This window comes from Phaethon aethereus (assembly GCF_964289735.1).
Source record: "Phaethon aethereus genome assembly, chromosome: 11".
In the NCBI taxonomy this organism is placed as follows: Eukaryota; Metazoa; Chordata; class Aves; order Phaethontiformes; family Phaethontidae; genus Phaethon; species Phaethon aethereus.
This window is the reverse complement of record NC_138587.1, coordinates 17,167,449-17,186,034: the sequence shown is the minus strand read 5'-3', so window position 1 is coordinate 17,186,034 and position 18,586 is coordinate 17,167,449. Positions and strand designations below refer to the sequence as shown.

At 48.6% G+C, this 18,586-nt stretch overlaps 1 protein-coding gene across 1 annotated transcript; it reads left to right on the top strand.

The window, feature by feature from the left end:
• Nucleotides 1-5,527: 5,527 nt before the first annotated feature.
• Nucleotides 5,528-12,606, top strand: ALAS1 (5'-aminolevulinate synthase 1; the record flags this gene model as incomplete). Its single annotated transcript, XM_082004510.1, has 10 exons — nucleotides 5,528-5,732; nucleotides 6,419-6,625; nucleotides 7,587-7,736; nucleotides 7,818-8,040; nucleotides 8,519-8,703; nucleotides 9,328-9,507; nucleotides 9,712-9,876; nucleotides 10,946-11,214; nucleotides 11,691-11,853; nucleotides 12,446-12,606. The coding sequence occupies 10 exons, from the start codon at nucleotides 5,528-5,530 to the stop codon at nucleotides 12,604-12,606; spliced, it is 1,908 nt and encodes a 635-aa protein (XP_081860636.1).
• Nucleotides 12,607-18,586: the final 5,980 nt, after the last annotated feature.

Genomic DNA, 18,586 nt, shown 5'->3' with positions numbered 1-18,586 from the left:
AAAACTGAGAGGGGAGCAAACAAGGGTGTGAATGCAAATCATTGCAAGTGTGGCAAAGCTCAGAATAGCCGGAAGGACTCATGTATCATTTCCTGCCATGTGCTACACAAAGCAAGACAAACTCAAGGATGCAAGATGAAAAAATGACTATTGTGTGATTTTCCACACCTGAAGCAACTGGAGGGATGTAAGGGAGATATTCTGGAACTAAGACAAACCACTGCTGGATGTGTTAATCAGACAGACTGTAGACTGCTGCAGCCCTGGCGTGGGAGTGGTGGCCTCCAGCAGAAGGACAGAGTACTATGTGTGAGGGCAGCAACAGCCTCTGCTGTCCCGACTGAGCGCGAGTCATGCCCCCGTAAATGGGACTTTGCCAAGAGACCAAACTCCTCTGCATCAATGGGCAGCACCTGGGGCCTGGCAGACAAGCAAAAGTGTCATGACCCAACACCCTTGTGGGAACCCACCTGCAGTTCATGAATTTTAAAAGATGTCCACTGGGGAGAAAAACAACTCGGTGCTTGTTTGTATGAGATGGGGTAAGAAACTTGGCTGGCCTGCATCTGTGAAATAGGGGTGCTGCTCAGTCATTCTGTGACAGGTCACACGTGCCTCAGCATTCAGCGGCTCTTCCAGCTTGGTCGAATTCTCTATCGATTAGAAGGTCCTATGAAGAAATGAGATTTCCTGTTCTGTCATGTAAAGACATGGATCCAAATGAGGAAAATCTGCTAAAGAAATTCTGCATGGGAAGAATTTTCACTATGCAGCTACTATCACAACTCTCAAATTTTGCCTTAAAAGGTAAACTAAGTTCTCTCCAAGAACTGCCGGTCTCAGGACTAGAGGTGGAAGTTCTCAGATCTAAGCCTGGAATGTGAGTCTGGATTAAATCCAGATGTCAGGATCACATCCACTCCCTTGGAAAATTCAGATCTCAATATAGACAGTGGCTTGTGTGTGGGAAGGGGGAATTGTTTTTCTGGCTCGCCCTTTCATGACACTGACAGGGTGGCAAAAATTAGGAATATGCACAGCTCTGACTTCAGAAGTGGGCAAAAGGGATTAAATGTTGCTAATGGTACAGTTATATGCTTTCATTTGGACAGGATGAGTGCAGAGGGGTTTTGACTCTTGCTTTTCTGCTGAAGTATCTAAATGCTCTCTTAAAAGCATAAAATTCATTAAAATTCTATGAAAGGAGCTAACTGCTGACAGATGTGAGGCCAAATGAAGGCTACAAACCCGTGAATCAAGTTCTGTTTCCAGAAAAATTAGGCAAAACATGCTTGAGAGAAGAGAGATGTGAGGGAAGTATTGAAGGTAATTTACACCTGAGTCTATATGATAAACAGGTAATGTGGAAAGAGATCATGTTCAGCAGCAACTCTTCATAGATATCTGCAGAAATCAATTTGACCCTGCAGCAGGGGATTTTTTTTTCCCCATTTCAACTTCTGTATGGGAAGCACTTTCTATGGCTTCGCACAAACTGCTGGAATTTAACCTTTTTTTCCCCTCTTGCAACTTATTTAGCAAAGAAATGGACAAATCATCAGAATGGAATGGGCCTTAGAACACTAAAATGAGCACAGGCTCTCAGGGTAGCTGGGAGTCTTCCCTTCCCCTGCCACCACATCAGATGGGCCTTTCAGGCAGATCCAGCTTCCTCTGCTGAATCCATCTGGTACCCAGCATCTCAGGTACCAGCTCCAAAACACAGTTACAGCTAGGAACTTCCCACTTTCCAACCTAAACTTTGTCACAGCCAGCTGAATAAATTTGTTCTCACACCAATGCTACCCCCTCACCTTAAGCAATTTTCCTTCTTTATTACATGCTACTCTGTCCTTTACATATTCACAGGCAGTCATGGCTTCTCCCCAGCCTGCTGTACCTGCTCTCTCTCTCCAGACGGGCTATGTGAGCCCGCTTTCTCTCTTGGGACGGGCTCCCTGTTCCCCCGTTGGCAGCTAAGGTACTGTTCCTTGTCACAGTCCAAAGTCCTCCTTCTAGAGTGCGGCAAACAGCATTTGGGTGGTACTTCATGCTAATTTCTCCTGAGCCCTGTAGAACGATGGTAATACATCACCACAATTAACATCCTTAAATACCATTTAATTAATCCACTGAAGCTGTAATAAATTTTAATTAATGGCAGCTTTATTAATATTTACTTCACCTTCAACATGTAAGCTCTGGCAATAGTTCCAAAGGGAGCGAACTGGCAGAGCAGTTGTAAAGACACCCTTTTCCCCTGACTTTTCCCCGCTGTTGGTCCCACCGCTCACAGCCATCTCTGTGCGCTGACAAGGACATGTTCCTTTGGCAGCTCTCCAAGATGAGGGTCAAGTTAATGTCATTCCGTTGTTCTTCAGCTCTGCGCAACTCCTGTCACGGACAAGGTTAAATAAATTCACCAAAACCAAGCTCTAAAGAAGTGTTATTGCAGGGTCTGATTAATAGCACAGATTGTAGGGAAGTCTGACACGAAAGCCGAGAGCTCTGCTCCACTTGGACATCTCCGTATCGTAGCCAAGGTCGCTGTGTCTCAGCTGCCAACCTTGAATGATGTTTGTGTAAAAAACAGATGCTCTTTGGGCTTCAGGCTTCACATGCACTTTTGAATACAGAACCACAGGTTTCTGAATTCCAGCGACAGAGCAGACTAATGTACTTCATCCCTCAACCTTACAACATGGTAAAATGCTGCTGTTAAGATTATCAGGATAAAAAAGGATTATCAGATTTTTGTGGGATTGAACCTGCTGTGGCAGGTGTCCACACAGATGAGCTCTGTAGCCTGTTGCAGTACTCTGCCAGCACATTTGCACACCACCTTTCACCGGTGCCTCTTACAACAAAACACGTATTCCCTCTGTCCCTCTTGAGTTAAGCACCATGGTCAATTAATAAAGGAAGAATAGGAAGAGAAGGAAAAATACTACCAACATACTATAGATCAAGCATATGAGATGTGATTTCTGTTATTAAAACTGAAATTAATCCAAGGAGCACTGGAGTGATCCCTTAGGTTCAACACATTAACTCTGTGCTCTAAGGACACTCATCAGGTACCTAAAGAGTAGAACATCATGATGTTTCCTCATTTTTAAAGTAACTGATGTGATACAAAGCTTCAGGGTAGGGAAGCAAATGTTGATGGTCAGGGGAACAGGGATAGCAGTTACCTGAAACACAGATCAGGTATCTTTAAACTTTAAGTTCTAATTAACTATTACATTTTGCAAAATGTAAATATTTGAGGCATGTAACACTAACTGAAAGCCAGCTGTGAAAAAAGAGCACTTTTCATGAACAAACTGAACTAATAATTTGAAGCACTGTCCTGCTATTACTAAATGCCCAAGGCTCTTGCTATCATAACTGCTACACAGGCTCAGGTCAAATACCAATGCCTTAGCTTAATCATTTATTTACAGAACAAATTAAAAGTAGCATACATCTAGTTTAATGATGCCCACTGATGAAAGGCTGTTTCTTAATGGTAACTTCTGCATTACATTGATGGAATAATAAGTTGAATTGCATCGAGACTTCTTAAAACAATGCTGTCTTAAATTCCTAATAAGCAAGAAGCAAACTGTGTTTAAAAAAACCCATCTATCCCTACTAAAACGCAAATCCCATGCCCTGCCTTGTAAAGCCTTATGTACTTTTTTCAGGGCCCCATGAGGGGGCCTGACTGCACGACAGCAGAACTCTGTCCTGTTTCCTACCTCAGAGCTTAATAACGCACTGGAGTTGACAGCAAGTCTGCTGTTCTACTACAATTTAAAGTTGCCTTCCTCTTGATCTACTTGCTCAGGTCACAAAGCTTACACACTGCAGCCAGCATCCTCCAAGTGAGTAAGTGATGAAGAGAGGAGGGTCAGGCAAATATCCTGCTGGTTCTCCCCCTGCCCTCCAACACAGGAGTTATCTAAAGATTAATTTGCAACATGTAAATACTGACCAATACTTTCTTAGTGCTTTTTGTATCCAAACTTGAGTTTAGCAGCTACTGCCCTACATATATCCGTATCCCTAATCACTCTACGAGCACCTTCTAGTAACTACACAACGTAACTACATGCGAGACACAAGTCAAGTAAGAGCAAGCTTTAAAAGAGCTCTCCTCAAAACTCTGTACCTAAATCACTCTTGCCTCAAAATGCCCAAGAGAGCTCTTGGCTGGCTGAGGGATGTGAGGCCAAGAGAGGCAGTACTCTGACCGAATCCAGTCTTCCGTGAAATCATTGTTTCGCAAGATGAGGAAAAAAAATGCATCACCATCTTCCTTCTCCATTCTTTCCACACTTCAGCAGTTAGCATACGCTTACAGGAATTAGCACCACTGCAGCTCGGGTCGCCAGATATATGAGGAGAGCTCCTTTTATCACTACCCACCTGTAAATATTCTTTTTAACAAGTAAACTTTAATGTCCATTGCAAACCAGCGGATGCAGGATTCAATTTTACTTGCTGCTGTCATTCTCACAGGAGTCTTATTTATCTTCAAAACCTGGGCAATGGTGCCATGCTTCAAAAACGCAGCAGTGGACATCTTGAGCATCACTGATAGAGAAACTGATTCATACTGGCTGTAGGCAGAAGTGAGAGGGGTTCAGGATCCCACCACCTCCAGTGAGGCTAACTGCTGCTGAGCCCTTGTGCAAGGACTCCGCAGGGGGCCAGAGGTGCGTGCTTTGAAGAAGATACACGGGATGTGTCTGGGCAGCGCTGGGTTTCCCCCCTCAGCTGACTCAGAGCTCGTGTTTTCCAGCAAACAGGCGCATCAGGGGCCCCCAAACCTACTGTCCTGGGGGTAAGGGACTCCAGTGCTTCTGGAAAACAAGCGTTGCGTAGCCCGGGGCCGAGAGGAAACCCGCAGCAGGGCAGCTGCCGCCTCTTCTCCCCGTGTGGGCCATGCCCCCCTGGGGGCCGTCCCCTCAGAGCCCTCCGCGGCCGGCTGCCCCGCTCCGTCCCCTCACACACAACCCCGGCAGCTACTCGGGCCCCCTCCGTGCCCTCAAGACGGCCCGGGAGCCGCCCAGGGCCCCTCCGCACCCTCACAGCGCCTTCATCCCCTCACGCCGCCTCGGGAACCGCTGGGCCCTCTCCGGTCGCTCACGGCCCCCTGGGGAGCCCCTCCCCGAGGCCCCTCCATTCCCTCACGGCCCCTACGGGAGCTCCCCAAGGCTCCTCCGTGCCCTCACGGCGCCACAGGAACCACCGGGGGACCGCTCCGGTCCCGCGGCAGCCGGCCGGCACCGCCTCCGGCCCCCCACAGCCCCCCCGGGAACCGCCTCCGGCCCCTCACGGTCCGGCCCGCGCCTGCGCCGTGCGGCGGCAGGGCGGCGGTAGCGCGCCTGCGCCCTGCCCGGCCGGGCTATATAGGCAGCGGCGGAACGGCCCGGCGCCGAGTGCGGGAGCAGTGTTCGGGCCGCGGCTCCTCCTTTGCCGGTGGTACGGGCGGCGGTCGCTGACGTCACGTCCGGTCTCCCGGCAGGCGGCGAGGAGGATGGAGGCGGTGGTGCGGCGCTGCCCGTTCCTGGCCCGCGTCTCGCAGGCCTTCCTGCAGAAGGCCGGGCCCTCGCTGCTCCTCTACGCCCAGCACTGCCCCCGGATGATGGAGGCGGCGGCGGCGCCGGCCGCCGCCCGCGCCCTGGCCACATCCGCCGCCCGCGGGCAGCAGGCGGAGGAGGAGACCCCCGCCGCCCGCCGGGGTGAGTACCGCCGGGGAGGGGAGCGGCCGCCGCTCCTGAGGGCGTCAGCGGGCTGGGTGGCCGTCGCGGGAAGCTTTCCTAGGGACAGACCTAGTCGCCCTTAAGAAAAATATATACAGACATCATAGAAGGAAACTTCTGGAAAGGACAGCTTTGAGATAAGGGTTGCTTAATTCTTTAAATGTCTGTGGTAATGAAGCACAGGCTCAAATCGGAGTCCGGCCTGTTAGGACGTCCTGCGGCGAGCTCCGGTTGGAGATCCCTGATTCTGGAGCGCCGAGCTGGGGCTTCTCATGCTTGAGCCGCCCTTCACCCCAGCCGGTAACATTCCTCGGGGGATTCTTACTCTGGCACTCGGGGGAGAGAGTTGAGGCTTGCAGCAGGAGGATGGAAGGTGGCTGAAAATAGTCGGATTTCTCAAAAGAAAACTGCCCCCTTGGGAGTAAAAGGGAGATTTTTTTTCCCCTTCAAAGGGTACAATGCTACATCTAGTAACTTAAATCAGATGCCCCTTGGGTGTTACTGGGATTCTGTGTTTGTGTAAATCAAATGTGACTGCTCAGTTAAATATATAGTTCTGAATGGCTTATGGCAAATTAATTGCGAAGGTAAAGGATACAGAAGCTTAAGATGCTGTATTACAATGATGAAGCTGAAGTGCTTTCCTTTCTCTGCCCCCACCTCAGAGGCCAAAAATGCCAAAGAGGTGGCCCAACAGAATACAGATGGATCCCAGCCACCTGCTGGCCACCCACCTGCTGGTGCTAGCCAGAGCTCTGCTACCAAATGCCCGTTTCTGGCAGCTCAGATGAATCACAAGAACAGTAATGTTTTCTGCAAAGCCAGCCTAGAACTCCAAGAGGATGTGCAGGAAATGCAGGCGGACAGGAAAGGTATGTGTTCTGTGCACTGAAGCATTGGTTCCTCCCGAGAGCTGCTGGTGCCTGACTCGGCTCTAGAGTGTACCAAGTCACCACTTAAATTATGCGGGTAGGAGTATGGGAGACTGCAGTAAAAAGCTGTTGAGAAGATAGGTGTTAATGGCAACCTGCAATATTGTGCAGTGTTTCCCCTGGGTGATTTTGGTGTGGGAATACCATGTGCTGTATTTTGATAACCTGGCTCTAAACATGGGAATCAAGCTGTTACGCACCCAAAGAGGGTGCTTAGGACTGAAGAGAGCTTTACCAGGCTGCTAGTATAGTCAAAGGTGGTATGTCCAGAGATGGAAGAAACTGGGTCGAGGTACTATGCCAGTACCAGCACAAATCCAAGTTGGAAAGCAAGCAAAACCTTCTTTTGGTTTATGGAAGTAAAGGATGTTGGCTGGCTTGCAGTCCTGAGGCGGAAGGGCTGTCCTACAAAGGAAGGAACGTTTCACCAATAGCAGTAAAACCTTACTGTCTGTCTCAGGAAGTTTATTTTACTTTTCTGCTTGTTTTCTGTGGCATAGTTTTCAAAAAAATTTGTGCTAACTGAACAAAATACTGGGAACGAAAAGGAAGCAGCTACCTAGAACTCTGCCTTTGGTTAGGTGTGTACCAACTCTTTCAGATAAATTCTGTAGCTGTATACAGTGTTTTTCTGAGTCATGATGAACCAGACATGTTATAAGGAAATTACATGTTGTATAGTCATTGATTAGCAAGGTTTTCCTTTTGTCTCATACAATGCAAAATTGTAAGCAAATAAAACAGCTGATTCTGACAGGGACACATGGATTCAGGCACATGCTTCCTAAAGAATGAAGAATTAGAGTTACTTAAAATCTTTACTTTGCTGAACTCAACTTATTTTATTTTGTTTCAAACTGATTAAGCTCACTGGAATGTATTACAATGTCTGTAGATATAGAATTTGCTAAAACACCAACTACTTCCACAGTGAGGAACATTGAGACTGAGGGAGAAGAGCGGATTGGCTTGCTCAAGAAGTTTAAGGATATTGTACTGAAGCAAAGGCCAGAAAGTGTGTCTCATCTGCTTCAGGATAACTTGCCAAAATGTAAGATTGTCTGGTAAAACCCCCACAGGCCTGGTCTCTTGTGCTTACTTCCTGTATGCTTAAGTCTCTGTCTCATTTCAGCTGTATCCACCTTCCAGTATGATCAGTTTTTTGAGAAAAAGATAGATGAGAAGAAGAAGGATCACACCTACCGAGTGTTCAAAACAGTGAACCGAAAGGCACAAATCTTTCCCATGGCAGATGACTATACCGATTCTCTGATCACCAAGAAAGAGGTGTCTGTCTGGTGCAGCAATGATTACCTGGGGATGAGTCGTCACCCTCGTGTGTGTGGAGCAGTTATGTGAGTAGTGCCATATTCCTAAGAGGCAGTTTCAAGTTATAGTGACCTGCAGAAGCTTTTTTTGGAAGGCTTTTGAAGAATTGATTTCTATACTGTGCTACATAAGCTGCTTCTGTATTATTCTTGCTATAATTAAGCTTATGCTCTTCTCTTGAGCTGGGGTAGGTAACAGTATTTAGCTCCAGGGCTGCAGTATACCTGTCACTCACTGACCCTGCTCCTTGGATTTTCCTCAGAAGCCCCCAGATGTTACCAGAGAAGCTGGATGGTATATCACAGCTGTGCTTGATAACTGATTTCTGAGCTTATCAGATTACTGAGTTGTGCAGGTTGCTCAAAGACCTTAAACCTAACAGCTGCTTTTTGCAGTCAGTTCCTTTCTAGAACAATACTGATGTACTAAAATGTTTTTGGCAATGATCCTTTATTCATCTGTGTTGCACAGTAATGCCAATGTCTCTCTTTGGGCTCTCTGTAGGGATACACTGAAACAACATGGTGCTGGAGCAGGAGGCACAAGAAATATTTCAGGAACAAGTAAATTTCATGTTGATTTGGAAAAAGAACTAGCTGATCTTCATGGAAAAGATGCAGCACTGTTGTTCTCATCTTGCTTTGTAGCCAATGACTCCACTCTCTTCACTCTAGCTAAAATGCTACCAGGTAAGCTCTCAAACTGCTCCCACTATCTACCACAAAAAACACAACCCTGCTCTAAGCAGTTGGGAGTACATTTTACAAATGGCTACTCAAAGAAGTAGGATTCATCCTATTTGATCAGCAAAGTATGTTTTTTTCTGAATACCATATTCAAATTATGTTTAACTCATGCAAATCATAGTAGCCTACCAGGATTGAGGTCTAGGAGCTAGGAATTGCAGAAGACATTGAACAAAAAGTACAGAGTCTTCTGCTCTTGCATTTAAATTCAACCTGAAAATGAGGCAGCAGCAGTTCAGTGTCCTCCCACCTGTGTGTGTGAACTTCTTTCCCTTTACCCCTCCCCTGAAGCTCAGGACAGGTTTGTTTTAACTTCCGAAGATGAGTTAGATAAAAAATATCAAGGACTTGGAAAAACCTTCTGTATCTCCTTAGGCTCAAGTTTGTGTTAAACAGCTAAAATAAGCCTTATTCTTGCTTCATGATCTGTAACTTGCTTTTTTGATCAAGAGCATTGCTTTCTGGAACATGCTACCCTTGCTGCTTGAACACTTCCCATACATAAAACAGTGCTGGGAATCAGTTAGTGCTTTCTGTACTTAAAGCGTAACTGGGCTGTTCCCTCAGGCTGTGAGATCTACTCTGATTCTGGAAACCATGCTTCCATGATCCAAGGGATCCGAAACAGCAGAGTGCCAAAACACATATTTCGTCATAACGATGTCAGCCACCTTCAAGAACTATTGAAAAAGTCTGATCCCTCTACCCCTAAAATTGTTGCATTTGAAACTGTTCACTCAATGGATGGTAAGTTGACATCAAACCCTTCTCTGTGCTTCGAGTACAGTTACTGCTCAAATCATCTGTATTATAGCGCTGCATACTTTTAGACCTAAAAGAATTTACATGAAAATAGGCTTCTGAAATGCCTAGTGTTTGGGAGTACTTCTAATACTTATCCAAGCTGAGTACAGGGAATCCTAAACTGCCAGTCACTGCTTTGGTTCCTAGGTGCGGTCTGTCCTCTGGAAGAGCTGTGTGATGTGGCCCACGAGCATGGCGCAATCACTTTTGTGGATGAAGTACATGCTGTGGGGCTGTATGGAGCTCGAGGTGGTGGTATAGGAGACCGGGATGGAATCATGCACAAGATGGACATCATCTCTGGAACGCTTGGTATGCATGGCCTGGCACTCTTTACAGAAGTTAAGGCAGCACAGCTTCTGAGCAGCCAAATTAAGTGGGTTAACTCAAAATCAGTCTATTCAGATGACTTGCTAAGGGCTGTTGGGGGCTAGGATTTTTCAGAAAGCCCAAAGTATTTAAGTATGTCCCACAGTTTGAAAAGCTTGTGTTAAGCTACTTACACTGCCTTACAAATCAGTTAAGGTAGCATTGTTTTTGCCTTTTTTGTTTTAAATTAGCTAGCAGTAAGTCCTCTAGTGGCATATTATACAACTCAAGAATAAATTCAGGTGAGAATGCTAGTAGGGTAGTACTCTATATTTAGTAGTACTTAGTTCTTTTATGTGAAATGGAATGCTCCTAATCTAGAAACCTGAGATGGGGAGTTATGTAAAGAGATTTGGCAAGAAGTGAAGCAACTGCTATTATCTTGAGTAGAATGCAGGCTTAGGAGTAAGTTTACTGCTGCAAACTGGAAAGTTGTTTAAACAGCTTCCAAAACATAAATAAAACTTACTAGGGAAGTTCATGGCTTTGAAACTTAGAATCTTGGTTTACAGCCTAATGGAAACAGAAGCATTCACCAGACACCCTAGTTCTATCTGTGGCTCTGTTCTGGTACCTGAACATTTGGAAAGGGGGGTTGGTATCAACTGCACAGTCACAGTAACAACCTTGCGTGCTTCTTAGGAGCATAGGCTATTTCTAGCATCTATGGAACAGATTAATGTAAATCTGCTGAGAGACTTAGCGTTGACTCTCAGGAACACTCTTGAAGTCTATGCTTGATGACTTGGTGCTTAGTCTTCCCCAAAATCAAAACTTGAATATTTGACAGAGTCTTGAACTGTCCTTGCTGTGTAATAACTAGATCCACGTTATCAGGATTGGTTTAACGTGTGCTGAGTAAATATAAGGGGAGGAGGGTGGGTCTAGCATTGTTGCCTGCTGTGATTACATTATGTAGTCAAAATAACTCCTTCCAAGTGGAAGGCTGTAATACTTCAAGCCATTCTAATGGGTGGAAGGAATAAGCTTGGCTGCCTTTTCCCCTCCCCAGGCAAAGCATTTGGTTGTGTTGGAGGATACATCTCCAGTACAAGTTCTCTGATAGACACTGTTCGTTCCTATGCTGCTGGGTTTATTTTCACAACGTCCCTGCCACCCATGCTCTTAGCTGGTGCCCTAGAATCCGTCCGAACTCTAAAGAGCACAGAGGGACAAGTTCTGAGGCGCCAGCACCAACGCAACGTGAAGCTTATGAGACAGATGCTGATGGATGCAGGGCTTCCTGTGGTGCACTGCCCCAGTCACATCATTCCAATAAGGGTGAGTATGTAGGATACTGTTGACACAGGACTGTGGTGCCTGTTATCCTGTCCATGATCACATTATGCACTTTCAGTTATTTAGTTAACTTTCACAAAATTCAAACCCATCCTAGCATTCAGCAGTGGTGTGCTAGGAGTCCAGCTTAAGTTGACCTCAGCCTGTTATAAATGTTTTAAAGCAGAATGACCAATTATGTATGGAAACCCACAATCTAACAGTATACAGGAAGCAAGAAAACTGGTAACAAGCAGGCAAAAAAAAAAATTTCCAGTATAAACGGCTACCTGCTTAGGCCCCAATGCTGTGCTTGTGCCCAGAGAACCCTACAGCCCAAGCTTTTATCTGATGCATATTCTGTTTATAGTGGCACAAGGAAGACTAGTCCTGTTTGATTCTTGTGGCTAAGTTGGGCTGACAGTTCTGCCACCTTGCATGTTTTGGTTGACCTTGTAACTTAGAATTTTGAACTTTAGGTTGCAGATGCTGCTAAAAATACAGAGATCTGTGACAAGCTGATGAGCCAGCATAGCATCTATGTCCAAGCAATCAACTACCCCACAGTTCCCCGTGGAGAAGAGCTGCTACGTATTGCCCCTACACCTCACCACACCCCTCAAATGATGAGTTACTTTCTTGGTGAGTGGGTTTTTTCATCAGTGCAATAAAAATACTGGGCTGCCTACACCGTCCTTACACTAAAGATGGGACTAGGAAATACTTAAGCTTTAGATGTCACTAGCTGGACAGTGTTGTTCCAGGGCTGAAGCATATGTAGCACATACTTCTGCTCTTAACCTGCTTTGACTATGACGTGTGAAGGCTCCTGCACTGTGACCTGGAATAGTGTACAAGGCCAGTGCAGTCCTACACCCAGCCAGTTCTGTCACAGCCAGCTCTGCTGGGGCTCTGCTCATCCATTGTCCAAATCAATCCTCCTTTGCTATCTGGGGTTCAAAGAAATCTGCTCTCCTTGGCTGAGCTGTTAACTCCTGTCTTAAACATGGATCTGTCCCGGGAAAGTAGCTGCTTCTTGATCCTGTCAGAGGTGGTATGAGGATAGTGAGACTTGGTTGCACCCCAGTCACCTCACTCAAGAGGTAAATCACGTCATAGTGAATTCCTCTTATCCCTTCTCACTTGCTAGGAGAATAAGTGTTGACTCTTCTCTTGCTGCTTCTCTAAAGCAATTCCCTGACTTGATCTTGATGAACTTTTCTGTTCTCAATAGAAAAACTGCTGGCTACATGGAAGGATGTTGGTCTGGAGCTGAAACCACATTCATCAGCTGAATGCAACTTCTGTAGAAGACCCCTACATTTTGAAGTGATGAGTGAACGGGAAAGATCCTACTTCAGTGGCATGAGCAAACTAGTATCTGTCAGTGCATGAAAGCAGTGGTGTATTGTATTCTTGTCTAGTTCTAGTACCCAGTCAGTAGCATTTTTAAATTGCTTAATAAGCATTTTAATCATAGTTGAAGCATTAAGCTCTGAAAATAAATTTCTAGAGCCATTATGCCCAGTTGTGTTTTTGTTTGCTTCTCTGCTTATTTTCCATAAAATAGAACTGAAGTGCGAGTGGTTCAAAGGGAAATCTGATGGAATAAAAACAGAGGTCTTACAGATTACTGTCCTTCAGCTGAAGTACTGCCTCTTCAATCATGAGGGGCACACAAAAAATGCTCAAAGGGATGGAACACCTCTTCTCTGAAGGCAGGCTCAGAGAATTGGGGTGGTTCATCCTGAGAAAGAAAAGGCGCTGGGGAGACATTATTGCAGCCTCCCAGTACTGAAAGGGGGCTTAGAAGAAAGATGAGGCCAGACTTCTTAGCAGGGCCTGTTGCGATAGGACAAGGGGTAATGGTTTTAAACTAAAGGAGGGCAGATTTAGACTAGACAGAAGGAAGAAATTTTTCACCATGAGGGGGGTGAAACACCAGCACAGGTTGCCCAGAGAGGTGGTAGATACCCCAACCCTGGAACCATTCAAGGTCAGGTTAGGTGGGGCTCTAAGCAACCTGCTCTAGTGGAAGATGTCCTTGCTCGTTCCAGGGTGTTGGTTGGACTAGGTGGCCTTTAAAGGTCCCTTCCAACCCAAAGATGCTATGATTCAGTGAGTGTATGCCAAAAGAAGCATTTCCTGGTGTACCACAAGGACTGGATTGATTTCTTAGGAGAGAAAATCAGTTTTTATAGCTTCTCCTGGGCTTCTGCCTGAAAGCTTTTGAAAACATGCAGGTATAGTACTACATGTACACTAAAGCAAGAGTATACCACTTAAGAAATGCTGTATAATAAGCTTGCACCCCTCTTTCTGGAGGCAGGCATTTAGAAGGGGTTCTGCTAGGTGCTGTCGCCCTCTACTGCCATACTCTTCCTCTGTAGCTGTGTGCACAAGCTTTCCCCCTTTGGCATTCAGCATGGCCCTCACCACAAAGAGGAAAAAAGTGCTAATGGGATTTAACAAGTGGCATTTTGTGACTGCTTGACAGCTGGAAGATCAAGGCAGCTGGGAAAGGAGGGCACACTGACACTGTGTCTCTTCAAGCCTGCACGGTTTGCTCTCCCGTGCACTCAGAGCTAGACTTCCGTCTAAAACCTTATCACTAAGCAGTCCCATAGCTCAGGTCTTTGACAGAAGTCCTTGTAAGAGAACATCAGTGCTGCTTTTGCAACTTCTGAACACTTAGGCTTGTTGCCTAATTGCCATGCTATTTAATGCCTTCATGAACAGCCAGGGCATGCTTTGAACAGGGGGAAGTAATTTTGTGGGTGTATACATGTACTTGGAGGCCAATATTGGCATGAAGTCTAGAGCAAAGCACTAAACTGCTTCCTTCATGTACAGGCATGTCCAGTAACTGCTACAGGCTGGCTTTCACAAGTCACCGAACAGCTACTCTTGATTTCTGGATGTAACAAGCTCCTGGTGCTGCCTGTCGCTGTCATGCTCACAAGGACTGTCACGCTCCCCTTAGGGACTCAATGTGTTGGGCAGACAGAAGCCCAAGTTAGAGCAAAATCAGCAGCTCCATCAACTGGAAGCTACCGGTCATTTAAGCAGGTACTGAAACACACCGCTATTCTCAGAAGGATTCTTATAAAAATATTTGACGTCCCAAGCAGTCAAGCTGCTTTTAAAAAGCCCTTTACCAGCCAGTGAAGCGGTTGCTGCCTCCGTCACGTGCAGGCATCCTGCACAGGGGAGGAAGCTGCCCACCACCAGGCTGTAGGACCGGCACGGTAATTTAGCTCTGTTGCTAAACAAGGCAGTTTATGAACTGGCACACTTAAACCCGCTGCCGGATTATCATATATGCAAGTAGCTGCATTGCTGTTCAAGTGGATGAGCTTTTACTTGCCGTGACATTATCCTGATCTTAGGGAGGCAAGTCCCAGTGCTACCCAAGGGAAAACGCAATGCCACTCCCCCACGTCCTTGCTACAAGCGGTTTGTGGCTTAAGGCAGAATGAATATGCATCTCCATTACGGAGCTGTTCTCACTATATATTCAGTTACACTGCTACATTCACTCGAGACATCAAGTAAAAAGCCACAGATCCGACATCAACCTCTCCTAGAACAGTGTCCCTAACCCCACAACATGCCTTCCATCCCCTTCCCAACTGCTGGCGGAAGCAATCAATGTGGGGGGGATGACAACATGTGACATGCTGACTGACATAGAGCCATAATTTGACAGCACAAGGTTACTTGCATTTCTAGTTTCTTCACTGAAAGCATTCGGAATGGGCCCAGTGCATTTTACATACCAGTTAATAAGCCCAATTTTTCTTTCTAGTTTTTATAGCAGCTACTCTACACTCTGTACCGCAGAGAAGAAAGACGACACAGAAAGGGTACCAGCTACCAGAAATCTCAAATGTTATTCCAAATCAGTCGCAGGAGAGAACCAAATCCCAAGATTCAACACTTAGCAATCTTTGAAATGACAGGAGCACAACTGACCTTGGCACCTGGCAGTCGGTACCTCCGCACCCATCGATATCAGACATGACAAGTTACCTTAAGTTCTGGCCCTGGCAAGCAAGGCTGTGAAAGCAGAACCAGCGCACAGGAAGAGGCTGGCAGAAGTCCGCCACATAACTGCAAAAGAAAGACAAATCCAATGACACATAGAAAGGATAAATTTTCCCCAATGAAAAGGACAAAGAACGAAAAAACAAACACATATTGTTTCCCAGCAAACAAAACTTGAATGGCAGGTTGCATAACTAGGGATGGTTATGTAAGCTTTAGTTTGGTTTCTGGAAAAATAACAGAGGAAGTAATCGGGAAGAGATGTTTAAGGTCCGAGACAAATGGTCCGTGGCAGCGGCAGAGTAAGCAAGCAACAACGCAGCTGTAAAGCCACGGCTAATGTTTGTCTGGGGCAAAAATAATTCATCCATTTGAACATTGCATAGCCCTAAACTCATATCCTCCTCCATTGACGATCACGAAGATTTTGGGGGCCCTTGGTTTTCCACCAAGCCCTTCCCCGTCTGCTGCACGTGGTTGGAGATAACCAGTGGGTTCAGCCCAGGAAGAGGAAACCAGCATCAGCACTCAGGACCTTCGTTTCTTTAGGGAACTGGACTAAAAATAGCCCGTCAGGCTGGGGTCAGCTTCTCCCGCCGGCCGGACTTTGCCGCGGGAGAGGGAGGATGCTGCTGCGGCTGCCGCGCTGCCTCTGCCCCGCGCCGCACGAGGCGGCCACTGGCCTTACCCAGCCCCAGCTGCCCCTTGCTGAAACACACTCCTGCGGGCAAACAAAATGCCCCGAAAACCATTCCCGGTGCCCGCACTGGCTGCTGCGGCTTTCAGCCATTGAGCCCACGCCGTTTCCCAGCCGGCAACGATAACGGGAGCATTATTAACACCACCAGACTGACGGCTCTGACACCCCTGGTGCCCTGCACCCGTTCATTTTGGGGCACCCCTCTCGCACCGCTGCCCCTTGGCCCGTGCTCGGTCTCCCAGCACTCACCTTCACCGGGGTTTCTCTCCCGGCACGGGGAGGACCACGAGCTTGTTTCTGCTCCCCCATGCCAGGGCTTTAAAAAGCCCCCTGAGCTCCCCGGTACCTGCAGCTCAGCATGTGGGTATTTTAGAGCCTGTGCTGGTGGCTCACCACGTGCATTTCCCTCGGGGTGTGTTCAGCCCCCAAAAGAAAAGACCTGTCCTCTCCTGCTCCTGAAAGCAAACCCGGGCTTTGCTGCCCTTCAAAATCCAGGCTGAACTTTTGGTCCCTGCAGGCCCCACCAGAGGTGGGTTGGTTACCCACTGCCTCACCCACAGTACGACCCCGCAGGCCTCACTCCAAACACCAGCAGCACCACCAGATAACTGCAGCTCGGGTCCCAGCCTCCCGCTTCTCCTGTGCTCAGGTGGCCGCCTGAATCACACCAGCCAAGGCAGCTGCTCTGGCGGCCTCGGCACAGGGAAAACCCCCTTCCTGGCGGGCACTGGGCGAGGGGCGCAGCGAGGAGGCACTGCCCGTGCTTGCTGCTCCCTGGGGAGGGGCCGCCGGGAGCTGCCGGCCGAGGGCTTCGCGGGCGGGAGCTCCCCGGCCCCGCCGTGCGGGGACTCGCCGCAAACTGACGTGGTTTGGGCGGACGCCGGCCGGGCCGCAGCTAGTGCTGGCACAAGGCACCGAAGCCTGATGCAAAGGTAGCCCCTGGCCCAGAGCTGCTACCCCAGCACCTGCATGGCTGGGATCCCAGTTGTTTGGGATCCAGCCTGATCCCAAACCCACGTCACCCCCAGGCCAGGCCAGGCCAGGCCAGGCTCCCTCCTCTCTCTACCCACACCCCCAGGCTTGCACAGTCCTGGGGGGCCGATCCTGGATATACTCACCCCCTTGGGTAAATATCCTTTCAGTCCTTTCTGCTCCTGCACCCTCCTCCCTGCCGGCTGCCATCCCCCAGGCAGGGCACGGAGCTCTGGAGAGGGCTGGGACTCCCCCTCCTTTCCCACAGGCACCTGTGGCTTCATAGCCCAGACATCAGGCAGCTCTTTCAATTCACACATTCGGCTTACAGCCAGGTGTAACTCCTTTGCAGATCCTCCGCTTCAGCTCTCAGGGGACTTCTCTCCCCCGAGATTTTATCCTTTGCACTTTTTCACCTGGGAATCCCATAAGGAAAAGCATCCTGGTCCCATCCTTCCCCCCCCGCCGCGCCTCGTTTGCTGTGGAGCCCGTGAACCCTCCCCTGTGAGTCCTCAAAATCCCGAGCGCTTGGGCTGGCTGCGGGGATGCTCCGCCGCATCCCCATTCCGGAGCTGGCTGCGTCCTGCCGCTCCCTCCCCGCTGGCCACAGGCCGCCGTGGGGTGGCCCGGCACAGGCTGCCAACCAAGCCCGGGTTTCCCAAGCGTCACCTCGAACTGCAGAGCCTCGGGCACGCGGCGGGGGAGACTTTTCTAGCTCAGACCTTAAAGAGAGGGGCCGGCGCCCGCGTGAGCCCTCGCGTGCGTGCTGGGCGTGGGGCCGTGGGGTCAGGAGGCAGCAGCCGGTTTTGTGGGTGCTTTAATTGCCCCTGGGAGTTGCTCGGCGCGGAGCCGGCGTCAGCTTTGTAACCCGCCTTCCCAAGGGAAGCCGGCGCACGTGCCCCTCGGCGCTCTGCCCGCGGGCGGTTCGTCCGCTCTCCTCCCGCACCCCTGCGGCACCCTCCCACCCCACCCCGGGGAGTCTGTTCTACTAACGTTCAACCAAAATGGACGGAGGGTGAGCTGTGATCTAAATCCTGATGAGCTTCACAAAAGCAACGAGCTGGATGGCGTGTGCCTGCTCGGCTGTGCTGCAGGGGGGAACGGGAGGGCCGGGATGGGGTGAGGATGGAGTGGGATGGGATGGGATGGGACGGGATGGGACGGGACGGGTGCCCAGCCAGGGATCTGCAGACCGTGGGCTGCCCCTGGCCATCTCCCCCACGGCCACACACAGTCGTCCTCTGGCACAGGGAGGGGGCTTTCAGCTGGCAGGGGGGCAGGTGGGAAATGGGGGACACCACTCACTCCCCCTCAATATTTGGGCAGGTTTAGAAATTACCGAGCCCAGAAGGGGAGCAGGGTCTGAAGGAGAAGGGCGGATGAGCTTGTCAAACGACTCTGGTGGTGTCAGCCCAGGATTATTAGTATTTATACGCGGAGAGAGCTCTCCTGTGCCAAGGCTGCTCCATGCAGAGCAGCATCTTCCCTCCTCTTCCTCCCTGCCAAAGGGAAACTCCTTTGGGGTTGGTTCTTTTTTTTTTTTTTAATCAAACCTTTTTTTTTTCTTCCTTTTTCTGTTTTACAGACAGCTTCCCAAATCATCCCTCTCATCCTGGGCACGGCAAGTGAAGCCAAGACACAGGGCAGCCCTGACCT